We start from the raw sequence: 16,753 nt of genomic DNA on the forward strand, positions 1-16,753 counted from the left end.
CCTCAAACTTGCAAATTACTTCTAAGCAACTTGTATTTAAATAATTAGAATATATTTTCGCTATATTCTTTATAGGAAACATCTACATTAATTTTTCTATTTTAATATTATAGTCAATGAGGTCTCTTCAGTAAAGCAACAAAAGTAATCTGTTAATTTTTCTAGCTTTATGAACAAATCTTAGCTGAAAATGAAAAACTAAAGGCACAGCTACATGACACAAATATGGAACTAACGGATCTAAAGTTGCAGTTGGAAAAAGCTACCCAGGTTTGTACCTTTTTCTCTTTGTTACTCTCCAGATAACAGGGTGGTTTAGTATACTTAAAAGTTTTACATCTATTTTTCTGTAATATTAATTCTAAACATATATTCGGTTATTTATAATGCTTTATTTAGGAATAAGAGGGGATCAGCATAATTAAAAGTTAGCTGGTTTCTGGAATATGAAAATACAGAAGTAAAGTCATAAAGAAAGAATTCAAGGGTTTTTTGTGATGCAGAAAATTGAGCCCTAAAGCTCTATGTCAGAGCTGCATATATTTGCAATGTCTCAGATTTCTTTGTAGTACTTAGTGTGTGAGGCTGGAGAGATGGCTCAGTGGTAAAAGCACTGGCTGCTCTTCCAGAGGACTTAGATTTGGGTTCCAGCAGCTACATCAAAGCTTCTGAACCTGTGGGTCACAACCCCTTCAAGTGATCCCTTCACAAGGGTCACCTACAGCCATCAGAAAATGTAGATTTCACATTACAGTTCATAACAGTAGCAAATTACAGTCATGAAATAACAAAAGTAATGTTATGGTTGGGGTCACCACATGAGGAATGGTGTGTATTAAAGGGTCACAGCATTCAGAAGGTTCAGAACTACTGATCTACATGGTGGTTCACAATGGTCTGTAACTCCAGCACAGAAGACCCAATGTCCTCTTCTGACCCCCACAGGCACTTTGGGCACATGGTACACAGACATACATGCAGAGAAAACACATATGTATGTATGTATATATATGTATTATAAAGAGTTCATGGTCAAGTAAAAGTGATTTATTTAGCTCATCAGTTAAGCATATTTTCTGCTAATCTAAGGATCCAAGTTCAGTCCCTAACTCCCCAGTGTCTCACAGTTGCCTGTAAATACCAGGTACAGAGTATCTGATACTCCCCTCTTGTGACCTCTGAAGGAGCTCACACCATCTATCCTGCTCTCTCTGTCACCATCTTGTTGTCGTCGTCGTCATTGTCATCATTGTCGTGGGGTGTGTGTGTGTGTGTCCCGTCTCTTCAGAAAACTCTTCTGTGTAACCATGCGTGGTAACATTTACTCTTTTTTTAACTTATTTCTGAGGAGCAACTTAGAGATGACAATGCTCCGATTTTTGTGCCTAGAGACTTGGAATTACTTCCCAAGGTCTTGTCCCATGGAACACTATATTTGAGAAATAATAGTTTATCTCTTCCTCCTTTGCCTCATCATTTTAAACAAACAAGAAAACAAATAATAATAGCAATAATAATAATAATAATAATAATAATAATAAGGAGCTGCCTATTTTATATCTTGAAGACTTTTACAGAAATCTCTGTTAAAACGCTCTAAGGAATGCTTTAATTCTTAAGAAAACAAACTTGTTAAGCAATTATTAGTTTGGAGCTTGAAAGAATTCATCTAAAATAGTCTGTTCGTCTCTATGAAATATTCTACCTGCTTCCTTTTTAGCCCACTTCTATGCCTGCCTTTTCTTTCTTAAAGTTCATTTTCTGTAGTGAACTCTTGTTGCTGGCTGTTTCCCCTCTCATTTCTAACAACTGCTGTGTATAAAGCAATTGTCTATGCACAACAGATGCTGTGTTAAATTCCAGAGTCATTTAAAAGGTGCAGTCTTTTAAGAGGCTTATTTTAAAGATAAACAGAAAAGGAAGATAGAAAGCAGTAGCACACTTCATAGTGTGGTGTTGAAAGAACTTGGATTGCCCTTCGGGCTGCATAAGTACCAGGCTTTGAGCATATAGCAAGTACACAGAACATTGTTTTAGTTCTATGGATATGGTCATGTTTTCTCAGTAAAGTCACCACTTTCTGTTTACCTGGAGTGATGATGCCCTATTACATGGTGAATCAGCTAAGCTTTGTGCTCGCTGCTGAACTTGCTTATCTGTCTGTGCTCCTCCTTTTCTGTGTCCTTTTGTCACCTAATTTTTCTTGTTGGGTTAATTCTGATTAATCCTATTTCTTACTCAAACTCTGTAGGAGAGGAAAATTGATAATAATCAGTTATTACCCCATCTGGATCTGATTGGTAAAGTAACTAACTGGACATGGTCTTAATGCATAGTATCGGTCACTAGCTTATAGTTTATAGAAGAATGCCTTGGAGTCGGGCTTGGAGGTATTAAGGATGTAGCTCAGTAGTAGAAAGTGGCTTTTGTCTGGGTCTGAAAGATAAGAAAGATATTGTCTTGCAACCATAGATACATACAGATTTCTAATTCTGTAGTAAGAGAAGCAAATCTCTGAGTGACCTGCTGAGGCACTGTTGTCCAGTTGCTTCCTGCAAAGCCACTCAACCTGCTAATAAGCCTCCTTTATTCAGGGTTCTGGAATCTGATCAATCAGATTACAATCAATTTTTCTGATGGATTAAGAAGGAAGTAAGCATCTGAGGGAAGGCTGTGATGTTCGTCATGCCCTTGAAGGTGCTCCTTTTCACACTCTATGTGAAATGACAGCTATGAGGACTGTCCATTCTTAAACACCACTTTTATTGTTTCAGCACATAACTCTTATTGATTTTTATTTCTTTATTTAAATTTGCTTATTATAGCACCTGAATATGTATAATGCCACCTGAAAATTGTTATTTTTTTTATAACATCTACCAGTGGAGAGTTAGTTACGTTGTATCCCTCATCCTTATTGTATCTACATCTGGTTTTAATTTATATATTACAGAGACAAGAACGATTTGCTGACAGGTCACTATTGGAGATGGAAAAAAGGGTAAGTGTCCCTCTTACTGAATCAGTAGTGTTTGGATGAGTGGCAGTAGATTTGGTTTGTTTCTGTAGATAGTAGTTGGGTAGTAGAAGAAATGTTGATAGAGGAAACCCTTATATCGTTTTTGTTTTTTACAATACTTTTGTTGGTTGAGGTATTTTACTTGTATTTCTCTCCAGTTATTATTATTGCTCCAGGGTCGAGACATGGCCATAAGAATAGTCTGAAAACTGGAGACTGTAACAGTGATCCAGATGGTGAAAGGACACCTATATAATGTAGCAGCTAGACTTACAGGGTGCAGAAAAAAAAATACATATTGTGGTTACTGTGATGCATCTTGAAGACAAAGAATACATATCAGAAACAGCTGATATGGAAGCATTGTTCTTCCCCAACATTTTTTTTTAAATTACCAATTTGACTTTTCTTGACAAATAATAAAATGGTACAGAATAAAATAAAATATACTACAGTCAGTATCTGTGGTGTTTATTGAATTGTTCTATACAATAGTTCCTCTTTTATTATGATTTCAGCAAATTTTAATACAGTATTTAGATGCCTTTTTAAAGATTGATGTAACTAGTAGTTGCTGAAAGTTCAGACTTATGTATTTTCTTAATTTAATATTATTGCATATCGTTCATACTGCTGCATATCTACTAATATATAACACTGGATTTTATCCTTAAAACATATAGGGCGACTAAGATCAGTTCTACCTGTATAGTTGATATGGAAAACATACTGAAATAGAATAAAGTTTGTATTTGCTTCACAACAACACTTTGAAGACTATTTCTTACAAAGTCAGTGATTATTACACAAATTTAAGCACAGAAAAGAAGTAAAATCATCAGTGATATTACCAAGTATAGGAAATTGCTAATTTAGTGCCTGTTGTTTATATTCTGTTCTCACGTGACCTTGTTTCTGATTGTCAAATGCAGATAAATTACAAAGTAGCTAATGTACTCCTATTTATAGGCTTTGGTGATTACAGTTTAATTAGTGTTAATGTCTCTTTGGCGTTCTCCATGTATAAGGCAAACACTATACTAAGCAGCTCACGTGTACGGTTTTCAAACTGTTAACAGTTTCTTTGAGCTAGGAAGATAGGAAGATGGGAAGAGTGTTCCAATATTGCCCCTATAATTGATCTCAAATCTTAAATACACCTGGTAAAATTGAAGTTTGTGTGAGAATTGCCTATCAGTCCAAAAGAGATTATATGTCTGTGTGTGTGTGTGTGTGTGTGTGTGCGCGCGCGCGCGCGCTACAAAGTTGTAAGGAACAAATATGAAGCTTTAATTGCTGGTGTGTTGAGAAGTACTGTGTCTGTGTGAATATGTCACGGTTGTGTTCTTAGCTAGAGGGAGGGTCTTTTATAAAGTAACATTTATGTCTGTAATAATTTTTAAGCATGTTGATATAAGTGGACCTCCATCCCTTTTTTTTAAAGCACTTGCCCTAAACACATGACGTTTATAATAATTGTACTACATTACTAAATATTAACACTCATTGTTAATCTGGGAAGGAATGTCATTGAAATAGTTTCAGTGTTGTTAAACTAAATGTAAATGGTTTGTATCTGAAAGGTGACCGGCAAGAGTCAGTATCTTCTGGGCGGTATGACCTAACCAGTTTTACAGTTCATCAGTGACTGCTGCTTGCTTTGGCTTAACACTTTAGAAATGCTTATTATCTAAGGGGAAATGAAACAGGACACTTTAATAATACGTTGTTTGTTGGCTTTGCCTGCCACTCTTTGAAATGGATTTAAAATAAATGCTGTAGTTACTCTCCTGTATTCACTGCATTCATGCTACACACAGTATCAACCAACTTGTATGACTAAATTTGTATAGCTGTAGAGTGAACCGAACAACTAACTCACAGTAGACGCTGTGAGCGGAGAAAGTGAGCTTCTCTGGGATCCGTTTGTAATCGGAAAGCACACCTCGTTTAGGCACGTCTGCTTGCCCCTCTGCTCCTGACACTGTAGTAGAAGTGCATCTTTGTGTGTGCGTGTTCTCTTCTATCTAGTCCTCAACCTTGAGATTGGCTCACTCTATCCTGTCTGTCTGAACTGGACAACACTGACTGAACATGCTGTGTAACACCCTACTGGAAAGGCAGAGCATTAGAGAGCGCCTGTGGGAGGCGTTTGACAAGACTCAGCTCTTCCCCAGTCTGGGGGCTCCTACACAGCACCAGCATCACACCTGTTGTTCACTGCTCTTGATTGTGTCTTAATGCTGAAGTGTCACCACGTCACAACACTCGAGACAGTGTGCGTGTAACTGAGTAACGTTGGTCTCTTCCATTAACCTAGGAACGAAGAGCTCTAGAAAGAAGAATATCTGAGATGGAAGAGGAGCTCAAAGTAAGCGAGCCGTGCTGCTGAGCACTGCTTCCTCCTGTTCATGCTCTCCGTCTGATGGCCACGTGTGCGCTCTCTACTCATGTGCTCTTGCTGCATCCAGCTCTCAGAGTCTGGAAGAGGAATTCAAACGCAAAACCTTTTTCCACATTTCCCACTTACGTATTTATGTTTTATGTTTATATTTATATGGATGCCCATGCTGTATGTGAGTGTTGAGGTCAGAGGAAGGAGTCAGTTCTCTCCTCCCACCATGTGGATCCTGGGATCTGAACTCAGGCCATCAGGCTTGGAGGCAAACCCTTTACCCCTGAGCCATCTTGGCAACCCAAGAGCATCTTCATATTATAATTTCTATTAATGTTTTGAGAGTTTTATATCTGTTTATGATTCATTCTGGTTACTACCATCCCCCCCTTCTCCTGTGTCACTCCCCATTCGACATCCCCCTGCTCTTTTCCTTACAAGTTCCCTTCTGAATATTCATGTCTGTTTTGTCTTCTCACCTCCTGAAATTAACCGGTGCCATCTGTGTGATGACAATGGGTATGGTTTGGTTTGGGTTTTAAAGACAGTGCCTCACTATGTAGCTCTGACTGTCCTGGAACTCACTATATAAACCAAGCTGACCTTGAACTCAGAGATCCTCCTGTGTCTACCTCCCAAGTACTGAGATTAAAAGTGGGAGTCACTTCATCTGGTGACCATGGGTTTGGAATTACTAATCAATTTATATGGTGCTTCTGATATCCAAGAATAAAATAATTAAGTAGTTATAGGATGTAAGGTTTATTAATTCTGCATATTTCCATTTGTAGTTCAGTATTTCTATAGAGGGGAACAAGAAAATATAATAATCTCCTTTAAAAATAAGATACCTCTTTTTAAAAAGATACTAAAACTGGGAATATAACTCGGTTGTAGAGGACTTGCCAACCCTAAAGGTCCTCCATTTGGTCTTCAGGGTTACAGTAAAGTAATGACCTGAGAGTGAAGGACAAAATGGTCTAGCTAACTGTTAGCACTTTTTTTTTTATTTATATATAATTTATATTTGTGTATATATGTGTGTGTCTTGTCTCATAATTTGTAGTATAAAATAACAATACCCTTATCAGCACCTCAGAATTATGCTTATAAAATTAGAATTTCAAGTTTTAAACATTTCACCGAATTAGTTTGTAATTAGACCATTATTTCTTTAACTAGCTTTGAAAAATAGAAACAAATCTCCTGTTTTTTGTTATGTATTGCCTAGCTTGACATGGAATTTTAGCAAATTGTTTACTGTTCTAAATGCGTTGGAGTATTCCTTTAAATTTTCATTTTTTTATTCATTTCCTGTGATTCTTTATGTTCTTATTGTACTTTTGAGTATTTTCTTATTTTCTACTCTTTTTTCTTTATGTTCTGATTCCTGCAGAACCTGCACCAAATAAACCAAATTGAACCTCTGAGAGAGCTAAATGAGAGGCTGCTGGCTGAGAATAGGGCCTTGACCAGAGTGGTAGCCAAGCGCTCAGGGTTCTCTAGGCAACTGCAGTCTGTGAGCCTGTAACTTATAGTTTCATCATTTCTTCTTGGTAGAGCCAGGCGGGTGTTTTTATGTTAGTAAGCGTGTTTTTGTAAAAGCTCACAACTACAAATTAATACCATGTGTCCAGAACTATCACATAGATAACTGTTTAATTATGCATGGCTTCTCAGAACATTAAAATTATCACTAATTGCATATCACAACTGATAAACCACAGTACAATTGTACAGGGAGTGATTTAAGAATTAAAAGACTTCTTTGTCCTTTATAAAGCTCACTGTTATTTCTTTTGCTTCAAACAATTTAGATTTTATCTAGTATTTATTGTATGAAGTACAAACAAAGTAACATCCAAATTAAGCTGAATATTGGGCCAGCTTTATCTGCATTTGAAGCAGTGTGGTTTGTGCTGAGCAGCCAACGTTCATCCTCTCTTCACTGTGCAGTGCCATCTCGCTGGCTGCCTCTGCACTCTGGCTTATCCCTGACACTGAGCTCAGGACGGACTGTGGTTCGCTGTAGCAGTCATCCTTCTCGTAGGCATGACTTGGACAAGTAGTGTTGCAAGTTTGTTCTCCCTAATGACCAGTGTCACAGGACATTCTAAATACTGAGAGAGAGAGAGAGAGAGAGAGAGAGAGAGAGAGAGAGAGAGAGAGAGAATATTAAATATTTTTGGAAAATACAATTTAATGTCCAAAATAAAAACTATTTCATTTCCTAGTCAACCTGCCAAAGGGCATAGTTGCAGTTACCCTCAGTAGAAAGTAGATTTCTAACATCCCCACCCTCGCCTTTAGTTTGTCTGTATAACAAGAGACTATTGAATTGGTTTTTAAAAAATATATACTACTTTATATACATTGATGATTTCCATTTAATGTGTGCCTCTCTTGGATTAGACACTATTAGGCCATCAGGCTTGGTCCTATGAATGAGTACTTTACACATTTTATTAATAATTCAGAATGAGCCCTTAGCTTAGTGGTAGGGTTATCTGGCTTCGGTGTTGATAGGAGCTATGGAAGGAACTCACTTTATGATTCTGTCCTAACAAGAGGCTTCATGTCATGGCTGCTCTAATACGACATGCTTGTGAGTCATAAAACCAAGTAGTCTAGTGATTCAAGTGGATCATTTTGAGAGATAAACTTTCATTCCATCGTTTATTAAACTAATTAGCTTATAAGCAGTGTTCTTTCCTTCGTGGTACATGTTTTAGATATTAGAAACACATATAACTGACAAAGATTGATCATTTGTTTTGTGGTGACTTTGTAACATTTGCGAAGAAGTTGCTTTGCCTTTTGTACTGAAATGTATTGTTTTTCTCCTCATAGATGTTACCAGACTTAAAAGCAGACAACCAGAGGCTAAAGGATGAAAATGGGGCCTTGATCAGAGTTATAAGCAAACTTTCCAAGTAGGACAGAAAACACACAAGCGAAGCAGCGGGACTTGCACACACTCCCCAGTGGACCACATTGGCAGTCACTGGACGCCAGAAAGAACCCCTGGAGACTGTCATTTTCCGATATCCTGCCAAACGCCCTCTTATCTAGGAGTTTTGTTTCGTTTAATCTTCTGCCCCACCCCCTTGGTTATCAAGACCATTGTTTCATGTTAAAGCCGCTGCTGAGAAGATTTTTTTTTCAATGACTGAGAAAACTTGTTTACAGCTCCAGCAAATAAAGAAAGTGTTCAAGGCCAGATACGCCTCAGATATTTAACCAGTAAGCCTTAGTTGTACATAAATACTTTTGTGTCAACAAAAACTTCCAGCTCTCACAGAAGACAGTTAGTCAACAGGTTTGTTTGTTGTCGTTATTGCTGGTATTTTCTTTTTCTCTTTTTGATGTGCCACAGTTTCTAGTTTCTCCATATTTAAGTTGTTTGCTTTACATCTGCATTTGGGTTTGCATTTTTTCCTTCCTCGTGTCAGCTCTCTATGTTCACAGCCTTCCCATTTACAGAAAACTTTGCTCTCCGAGCATCTTGTCACGTGTTAGGCCGATGTGTGTCTGCCACCTGGAACTGAAGTGCTCGGTGGAACACTTGCTGTCACTGTTTGTGCAATACGCATCCATTTCCTACATGACTGCTTTGACGTCCATTGAGATCTGATCTTGGGAGTCCTATCTTCTGCCCTCATCCGTCACTTTTTGTTTTTTATTGTAGTATAAGATGCTAGATTCTGTAATCTTCACATTCATTTTAGCAGGTACTGAGTGACGCTGTATATATAAATAAGTGTATTGTTTTGATTTTTTAGACCACCACATGGCATGCTTGACCATTTTTTTAATTCAGATGTCTGCTAGTGCACAGTAGGCGACTCCACATGGTGTGTAAAACAGCTTGTCACAGTGGGGCAGAGGACCTCAGCAGTTCACGGTTGATGGAGTCCTATCTTTACAAGTTTTTCTACTGTAAAGTGCTTTGACTTTTGTTTTCATTTGGTAGTATTCAAACCTAATTATAAAGTTGCATAAGATAACTGCTTCACATTTCACATGCCTATATTTATCTGAGTGCTGTCTAAAACTGTTGTGCTAGCCAAAATAGTGGTGTGGAAGCCTTTGCAGACTTCATCTGTGAGTGATGTTAAGTGCACTGTTAATGCCATGTGAAGAGGCATCAGCTTTGATACCACCTTCATGTTCAGACCATTTTTATACATTTTAGTGGCCTTTTTTTAAGGAAAAAACTAAGCAAAAGGAAGTCCATAATTAAAGTGGCATTTATTTGAACAAATAACTTTTCTATTTTCATCAAACCATGCAAAAAAATATTACATCTTCCTGGCACATAACTGTCTCCTTAACCACTGAACAGTTCAGCCATTTGAATAAATTGTACATTGTAAAGCTTAGCAGCTGACTGTATTATTAAGTGTATTGTATACTATATTAAATGTGAATTTGTACCCCTTCATTTTAAAAGGTCATTGTGTTCTACTGCCTATTTTAGATTACTTTGGGGTTGGGAGAGGGTGTTTTGGTAAGTAGAATTTAAGTCCTCTCTCTCTTGATTGGTTTTATGAAGATCTAAGGTTATACTCTTACTACCAAGCTCAGGATTCTTGACTTTAAAGGTACAAGGATAGGTGTGAGGATTTTATTTTTGGTTATATTTGAACTGTATGAATGGTGGGTCTGAATACAGAGTATTTCATGGTCTAATGAGAAGGTAAAATGCGCAGATAATTGATGAGTTTGAGTGACTGCCACATGTTCTGCGTGCACAACAGTTAGGCATGCTGTGGTTTCTATTTGTGAGGTCTGGATGCCTGTGAAGAGTGATTAAATACATGTTTCTAATATTTTAGTGTTTTGTATTTAGGTTATTTATTCTTTGTATCTACAATTGAACAGCTACTGTGCTATATTGACTTTATTGGTAGTACTGAGCAGACCTTGTTTCTGCATGAAACTAGTTGCAAAACCCACTATTTTGGAAATAAAAAAATGTATTTTGACATATACAAATAAAATGAATAAAACTATTTTAAATGTGTGAACTTTTAATGAAAACAGCTTAGATTTTGTTCTGAGATATTTAAATTCTGCATGGGTATTTTTTCACTAAATGCTTTACTTGGATACCAGTTTGAATAATTTTTGAAATTGTAATATTGTGATAATTTGCACAGCAATGTACATGCTTATCTGTAAATGCGAACCTAACTGCCATATTTATGCAATACGTGTACCAATTTGGACAAATGTTTATGTATTTTACATAAAGCTATCTGTGTGCAGAGTCTGAGAGCTAGTTTTTTATGCTGAGTGGATAAAAATACTGGTGACTGAGATTCCAGTTATTCTGTAGCGTGAGACTCCATTCCATAAACATTTGCAGTGTTTCAAACCAAACTTCTGTTTTTTTCCTTAGCTGTAAACTCAGGCTTAAGAACATACATGAAGTTACTATTCCACGGGAATTTTAAGCTTTTCCCGTTACTATTAGTTTATTTCCCATCTTAGGTTTGTCCAGGGTTCAGTCTACGAGCACAGCTCTCAGTGGCCACGTTGCACGTTTACCTTCTCCTTCTCATGTGGGTCTTTAGGTAGGGAACCTAAAGTAAACCAAATTCTTCTCTCCAGATTTCCAATACTTTGTGGATTTTTGTTCACAACAATGTCTATCCCTCTTGTTTTTAACGATGGAGGAAAACAGTTCATATGCAACTATCTTGAAAGCCACAAGGAAGAGAGGATCTGCAGAAGCACCTGAGAGGAGACGCCCACGAAGAGTGACGTGGGGCTTTGCTCCGCATTAAGGCTCTTGGTTCTGTTACCTAACGCTTTATTCCCACTGCTGGGCATGGAGGCATACACCTACAGCCTAAGAATTGAACAATGGAGGCTGGAGGACAGGGTGTCCAAGGTTTCTCTTAACTACACAGCAGGCTTGAAGCCAGCCCATACCACATGAGACCCTGTCTCAAATAAGCAGAAGAGGAAAGCATCACCACTTAGTCTTCCTGGCTTATCTGAGACAGCCAGGGATTCCAACGCCAGCGTGCACTGAAGCTGCTGCATGAGAGAGAGAATGTGCAGCCAGATTCTTCCCTCTAAACTGGACCTGCTCTGCTCTGCTCTGCTCGACTCGACCCGGCTCAGCTCGGCTTGGCTTTCTTTTATTCGTTTCTCATAAGACTAGGCACATACCCTTATATCAAGGCTGAATGAGGCAACCCAGTAAGAGGAAAAGGGTCCTAGGAGCAGGCAAAGAAGTCAAAGACACCCCCAACACACATACTCCCACTGTTGGAAATCCCACAAGAACACCAGACCCTACAACCATAACATACATGGATCCATATAGGATCTGTGTTTTTCATTTCGGTCCCTCTGAGTACCTATGAGTTCTCATGGTGTCCTTGACCAATCCGGCTCCTACAGTCCGTCCTCCCCTCTGTGGAGTTTCCCTGGCTCTGCCTAGTGTTTGGTTGTCTTTTCTAAAGGCCACAGCTATGGATTTTCTTTGACCCTACATGTAGAACACAAAGCAAATGCTTTGAGGAGGTGTTAACTACCCAGCAGTCCTGTCCTCCAACAGGACACTTATAGCACAAAAATGGAAGGTAACAGATAACAGTCTTCTCTGTGTTGCTGTTTTCTGCTAGGTAAGTGTTTTCTGAATACAGATGTGTAGCGCGATAGCATACAAATAAGTATAATACTGTGCAGAAATACTAAGTTTAGAATGAAGTATTCTTCCAATATCCCCATACTTTGGTTTTGGAAGGCATCTCTGCCTAATTTCCATGTAAATGACAGTGCCTTCTCTAGAGTAAATAACATGTTCCATTGCTGTTTTATGCCTACAAAATAACCAGATTACAAAGTACTGAAACTGTGTGTGCGTGTGTGTGTGTGTGTGTGTGCGTGCGTGCGTGCGTGCGTGCGTGCGTGCGTGCGTGTGTGTGTGTGTGTGTGTGTGTGTTGGGGGGGGGGGGTAGGGAGTGAACCCAAAGTCCAGAAGAGCAAAATTTCATTTTTATGTTGTAGTAACCTTTTGTAGTATTGCTTTTGGGAGGTGGAGTTGTTGTTAGTATGTCCTAGTATTCAAACAGCTAGTTGATTCCTTGATGCAGATTTTGACCATGGCCACAAGTAAATAATGCTTGTAAAAGATTTCACTTTCCTGTGTAGGAAAAAAAAAGATTCTTTTCATAGTCTTCCAAAAGATTTTTTTTTCCAGAAAAGTCAGTTAAAGCTAACTATTCCATGGCAAGATGGGCAATTTTGATAGCCATGGTATGTTTTTCTTTTAGTGATCATGTGTGTAGAATGCTAAATATATAAAAAGAAAAATTGCATTTCTATAAGCTCATCAGAGCTACCCCCCACCCCACAGGACTCAAAACCAGCCTCCCCAAGGCCGTGTTGGATGGCATCAGGACCTTTGGCCTACTTTGTCATGGTTCTTGGGATGTGTTCAGATCATTCCTGATCAGATTGTACCTAGCCTGTATTTTTTTAATAAATGCGTCTTTCTTGTGCTCTAGTGTAGTTATAGTGTGCCTGAAAGAAATTGGATTAACCTAAATTTTAAGTAGCATTACTAACCTGTCCAACAATGAAAAGAACTACTGTGGTAACTTCATAGTCCAAATTAGTGCTTTAATGTTCCTCAGTAGTTAGAATTTGGACCAGAGAGATCGTTCAGAGTGTAAAGTGATTGCCTCACAAGCATGAACACCTGAGTTCCATCTTGTGAACCCATGTAAAAAACCATGGTACCACTACCTTGTTACCTCAGAGTTGGAGAGGTGCAGACAGGGAGAGCCCTGAGGCTCACTGGCCAACAAGTCCAGCCTAATTGGTTAGCTTCGGGACAGAAAGACTGTCTGGAAGGTGTGTGACATTTTTGAGGGTGACATCAGGGATGGTCGGTCCTCTGGACATACCCAAGCATTGTAAACACATGCACTTAAAAGTTTTTACAACTCTGGCCCTGTGTGTTTATAATTTCTAAAAAAATAAAGCAGTTTAAGCAGGTCAGATTTGAACTGAACTTTAAAAGCTGGAAAACACAAGACTTAAAGGCAACTGACTTGCAAACCTTTGACATAGTGGATTTTTGAATTGAGTCAGCTCTAAATACAGATCCTAGCTCCCCTTGAGAAATGTCAGTGTTAAATGTCTTGTAGTATTAGGACGTTTGATACAACTCTTTCTGACAAGAATACATTAGAAGAGAATTTTGAGAGAATATGCCATGAACATCTAATTTTTTGTTCTGAGACTAGTGAGAGGAAGATTCGAGAGGCAGGTTTCAGAGAGCTTCCTTGAGCATCATTGCAGAGATTTGGAGAGTCCCTAAAACCATGCTGTTACATCTGTCCTAAAGGATTTTAAGGACACTAGCTTGTACCTGGAGTTTCTTTATGAGCCCCAGATGCTTGCAGTCATCAGAGTCACACAAGAAATAGTAGGACTTTTATAGCCATCATGTGCAAATTGGCATGGTGGATAGAATGGGCTGTTGTATTATTTAAAGGTCATCGTGCGGGGCTGGAGAGATGGCTCAGCGGTTAAGAGCACCCGACTACTCTTCCAGAGGTCCTGAGTTCAATTCCCAGCAACCACATGGTGGTTCACAACCATCTGTAAAGAGATCCGATTCCCTCTTCTGGTGTATCTGAAGACAGCGACAGTGTAGTTATATATAATAAATGAATAAATATTTTAAAAAAATAAATAAAGGTCATCATGCAACTCTTGTTGGTGCCCACCTTCAATCCCAGCACTCAGGTGGCACTGACAGGTGTATTTCTTGTGAATTTGAGGCCACCTTGTCTATACAGTGAGTTCCAGGTCAGGCAGGACTACACAATGAGACCCTGTCTCAAAAGACAAGTAATTATTGCTATTTGCTGTGCTTTATTTTAATATATAGGTGGAATTTTAGGCTTATCAAAAAATGCTGCTTAAACTATAACAGGGTCACCTTGGTTGATTCTTAGCCTTCAAATCAGCCTGTTCCATAATAACCTCTGGTCTAGTTTTTTAACCTGTGATCTCTTCATTGTCTGAATCTTAAGTCCTGCCCACCTCACTCTTATTGCACCTCCGATACCTATCATTGCTGAGGCCAAGAGCAGAAAGGGGTAGGAGAAAACTAAAGTATTTTGTGCCATACCCTACACATTTCTTTTTCTTTTTTTTAAGGTTGTTTCATTACTTTTTCAATGAACTGAAATGTTGATATTTGGCATAGCACCTGGCACATAGTAGGTATTGATTGGCTCTTTTAAGAAGCAACTGGACGGGCTGATGAGATGGCTCAGTGGTTAAAAGCACTGGTTGCTCTTCCAGAGGTCCTGAGTTCAATTCCCAAACACCATATGGTAGCTCACAACCATCTGTAATGGGATCTGGTACCCCCTTCAGGCAGGTAGATATATATGCAGCAGGGCACTCATACATTAAATAAATAAAATTAAAGGAAAAAAGGAAAGGAAGTGGCTAGTTTGATCCCTGACCCCTCGTGGAAGAAAAATCAGAAGCAAATATACATGATGATGACAAAATGAAGTAGTGAAGCTAAATTATTCAGTTGTATAAGTTTTGTGGAAGAAAAAATATCTTGGCTGATGTGTATGTTTGTGTATGTGTGTTTTCCAATGCTGGGGAGCCAACCAAGAACTTGCATAAGCCCTGTCAGTGAGCTACACCCTCTGCAATGGCATATAGAATTTGAACACTGCTGTTAAGTGTGTATAATGCTGTTTAGTTTAAGCTATCCAGTTAAAACTGCTGACTGGGAGTATAGCACAATAGTAGAATGCCTGCCTAGCATGTACAGTGCCCCAGATTCTGTCACCAAAACTGTAAAGCATAAATAAAATTAAATGAGTCTTGCAGACAGTGTTTCAGCCATTTCATAATCTCTTGTTAATACTTACAAGCCAAGCCAAGCACTCCCTATATGGTGAAGACACATCCAGAACTAAATGACAGAAAGATTGAAGAGCACATGGCGATTTAGAAATGTTAACTTTGGAAGAAAACGGCACAATAAGAGTTTTTGTAATTGATGGGGAAAGTAGTCAGAGAAGAACCTTGCCGAGAACATAACTAAAATTAAAACTGCAAAAAATTAATTAAAATTAAACTGTTCCAGCTTCGGGGAGAAAAGCATTTCCAGCAGAGAAAATGCAAACTAAGGCCTTAAGATGAACGTGTGGTCAGGGTTGAAATCAGTAAGACTGGTGATCTCAGAGGAATGAACACTGCACTAGGAGAGAAACAGTAAGAGTGGATAGCAGCTTCCCACCTAGACAGATTGCGTATTATGCTGTGCTTGCTCTGCAGTTTCCTCAGAAAGCCTGTACTGTGTTTTCCTAAGGATTTGTAAATTTGGGGCTGGGGCTTGTTTGCTTGCTTGCTTTGGTTTGGTTTGGTATTTTAGAGACAAGGTTTCTCTGTGTAGCTCTGGCTACACTGGAGCTCACTCTAGACCAGGCTGGCCTTGAACTCAGAGCTCCACCTTCATCTGTGCTGGGATTAAAGGTGTATGCCACCAATGCCCAGTGTGGTTCTTAATATATAAATGTAAAGATGTTTTTAATAAGATCATTGAGTTATGAGTTGTCAATTGGCAAGAGTAATTAGGAAAACCTAGTGGAAGCCTCTTAGTAGGCACTTAATTCAGTGATCCTAATAGCCAGTCAGAAATTAAAAGCAAGGGAGGACACATTATTCGGTACCATGTGAAAGGCCCTGGACACAGCCTCCACCAGTACAAAAGACTGCAGAACTTGATTATTATAGGGAGTAAAGAAGCTTACCAGTTCTTGCAGTTCTCCTCATTGATTTATAATTCCAATTTACATGGGCTTTACTTTATATAGATTTATATATGTGGTGCATTCATGTGAATGTGGACATGTGCACGCATATGCACATACAGAGGCCAGGTCGGGCCATGAAGTAAGTACCCTCCTCCCTACTGCTTTGAGACCGTTGATCCCCAGTACCGGGGTTACAGGCACGTTCAGGTTCTGCTTGCACGATAAGTACTCTTACCCACTGACTCGTTTTCTTAGTGGTTTGTGGGCATTTTTGTATCAGTTCTGTTCAGATCATGTAATGTATTCCTGCTCTGAACAGCTGGACTATTACAGTGTGCTTCCAAGTGTGTAGGACACAGTTCCAACCAAGATGATAGTACTGCTGTGTGTCTGTCTGTCTGCCTGTCTGTGTTCACCATCTTCACCCAAGAGTGGTTAGCTTAGCCCTTTCTTCCTTGTATCTTTTTTTTTTCCAGAGCTGAGGACTAAACCCAGGGCCTTGCGTTTGCTAGGCAAGCACTC

General features: G+C 38.9%; 1 protein-coding gene across 13 annotated transcripts in view; it reads left to right on the forward strand.

Moving 5' to 3' along the window:
* Ppp1r12a (protein phosphatase 1, regulatory subunit 12A) overlaps positions 1 to 10,686 on the forward strand; it is a 111,237-nt gene extending 100,551 nt beyond the window's left edge. For 12 of the 13 annotated variants that reach the window (XM_006241311.3, XM_006241315.3, XM_063262871.1 and 9 more), the window contains 4 exons: positions 166 to 270; positions 2,954 to 3,001; positions 5,340 to 5,390; positions 8,265 to 10,686. In XM_006241311.3, the coding sequence (XP_006241373.1) occupies positions 166 to 270; positions 2,954 to 3,001; positions 5,340 to 5,390; positions 8,265 to 8,351 (291 nt within the window). In that variant the 3' untranslated portion in view covers positions 8,352 to 10,686. The remainder of the gene's footprint in view (positions 1 to 165; positions 271 to 2,953; positions 3,002 to 5,339; positions 5,391 to 8,264) is intronic. The other variant, NM_053890.2, reaches the window with a different exon arrangement.
* The last annotated feature ends 6,067 nt before the right edge of the window (positions 10,687 to 16,753 follow it).

This window comes from Rattus norvegicus, chromosome 7 (genome assembly GCF_036323735.1).
Source record: "Rattus norvegicus strain BN/NHsdMcwi chromosome 7, GRCr8, whole genome shotgun sequence".
NCBI lineage: Eukaryota > Metazoa > Chordata > Mammalia > Rodentia > Muridae > Rattus > Rattus norvegicus.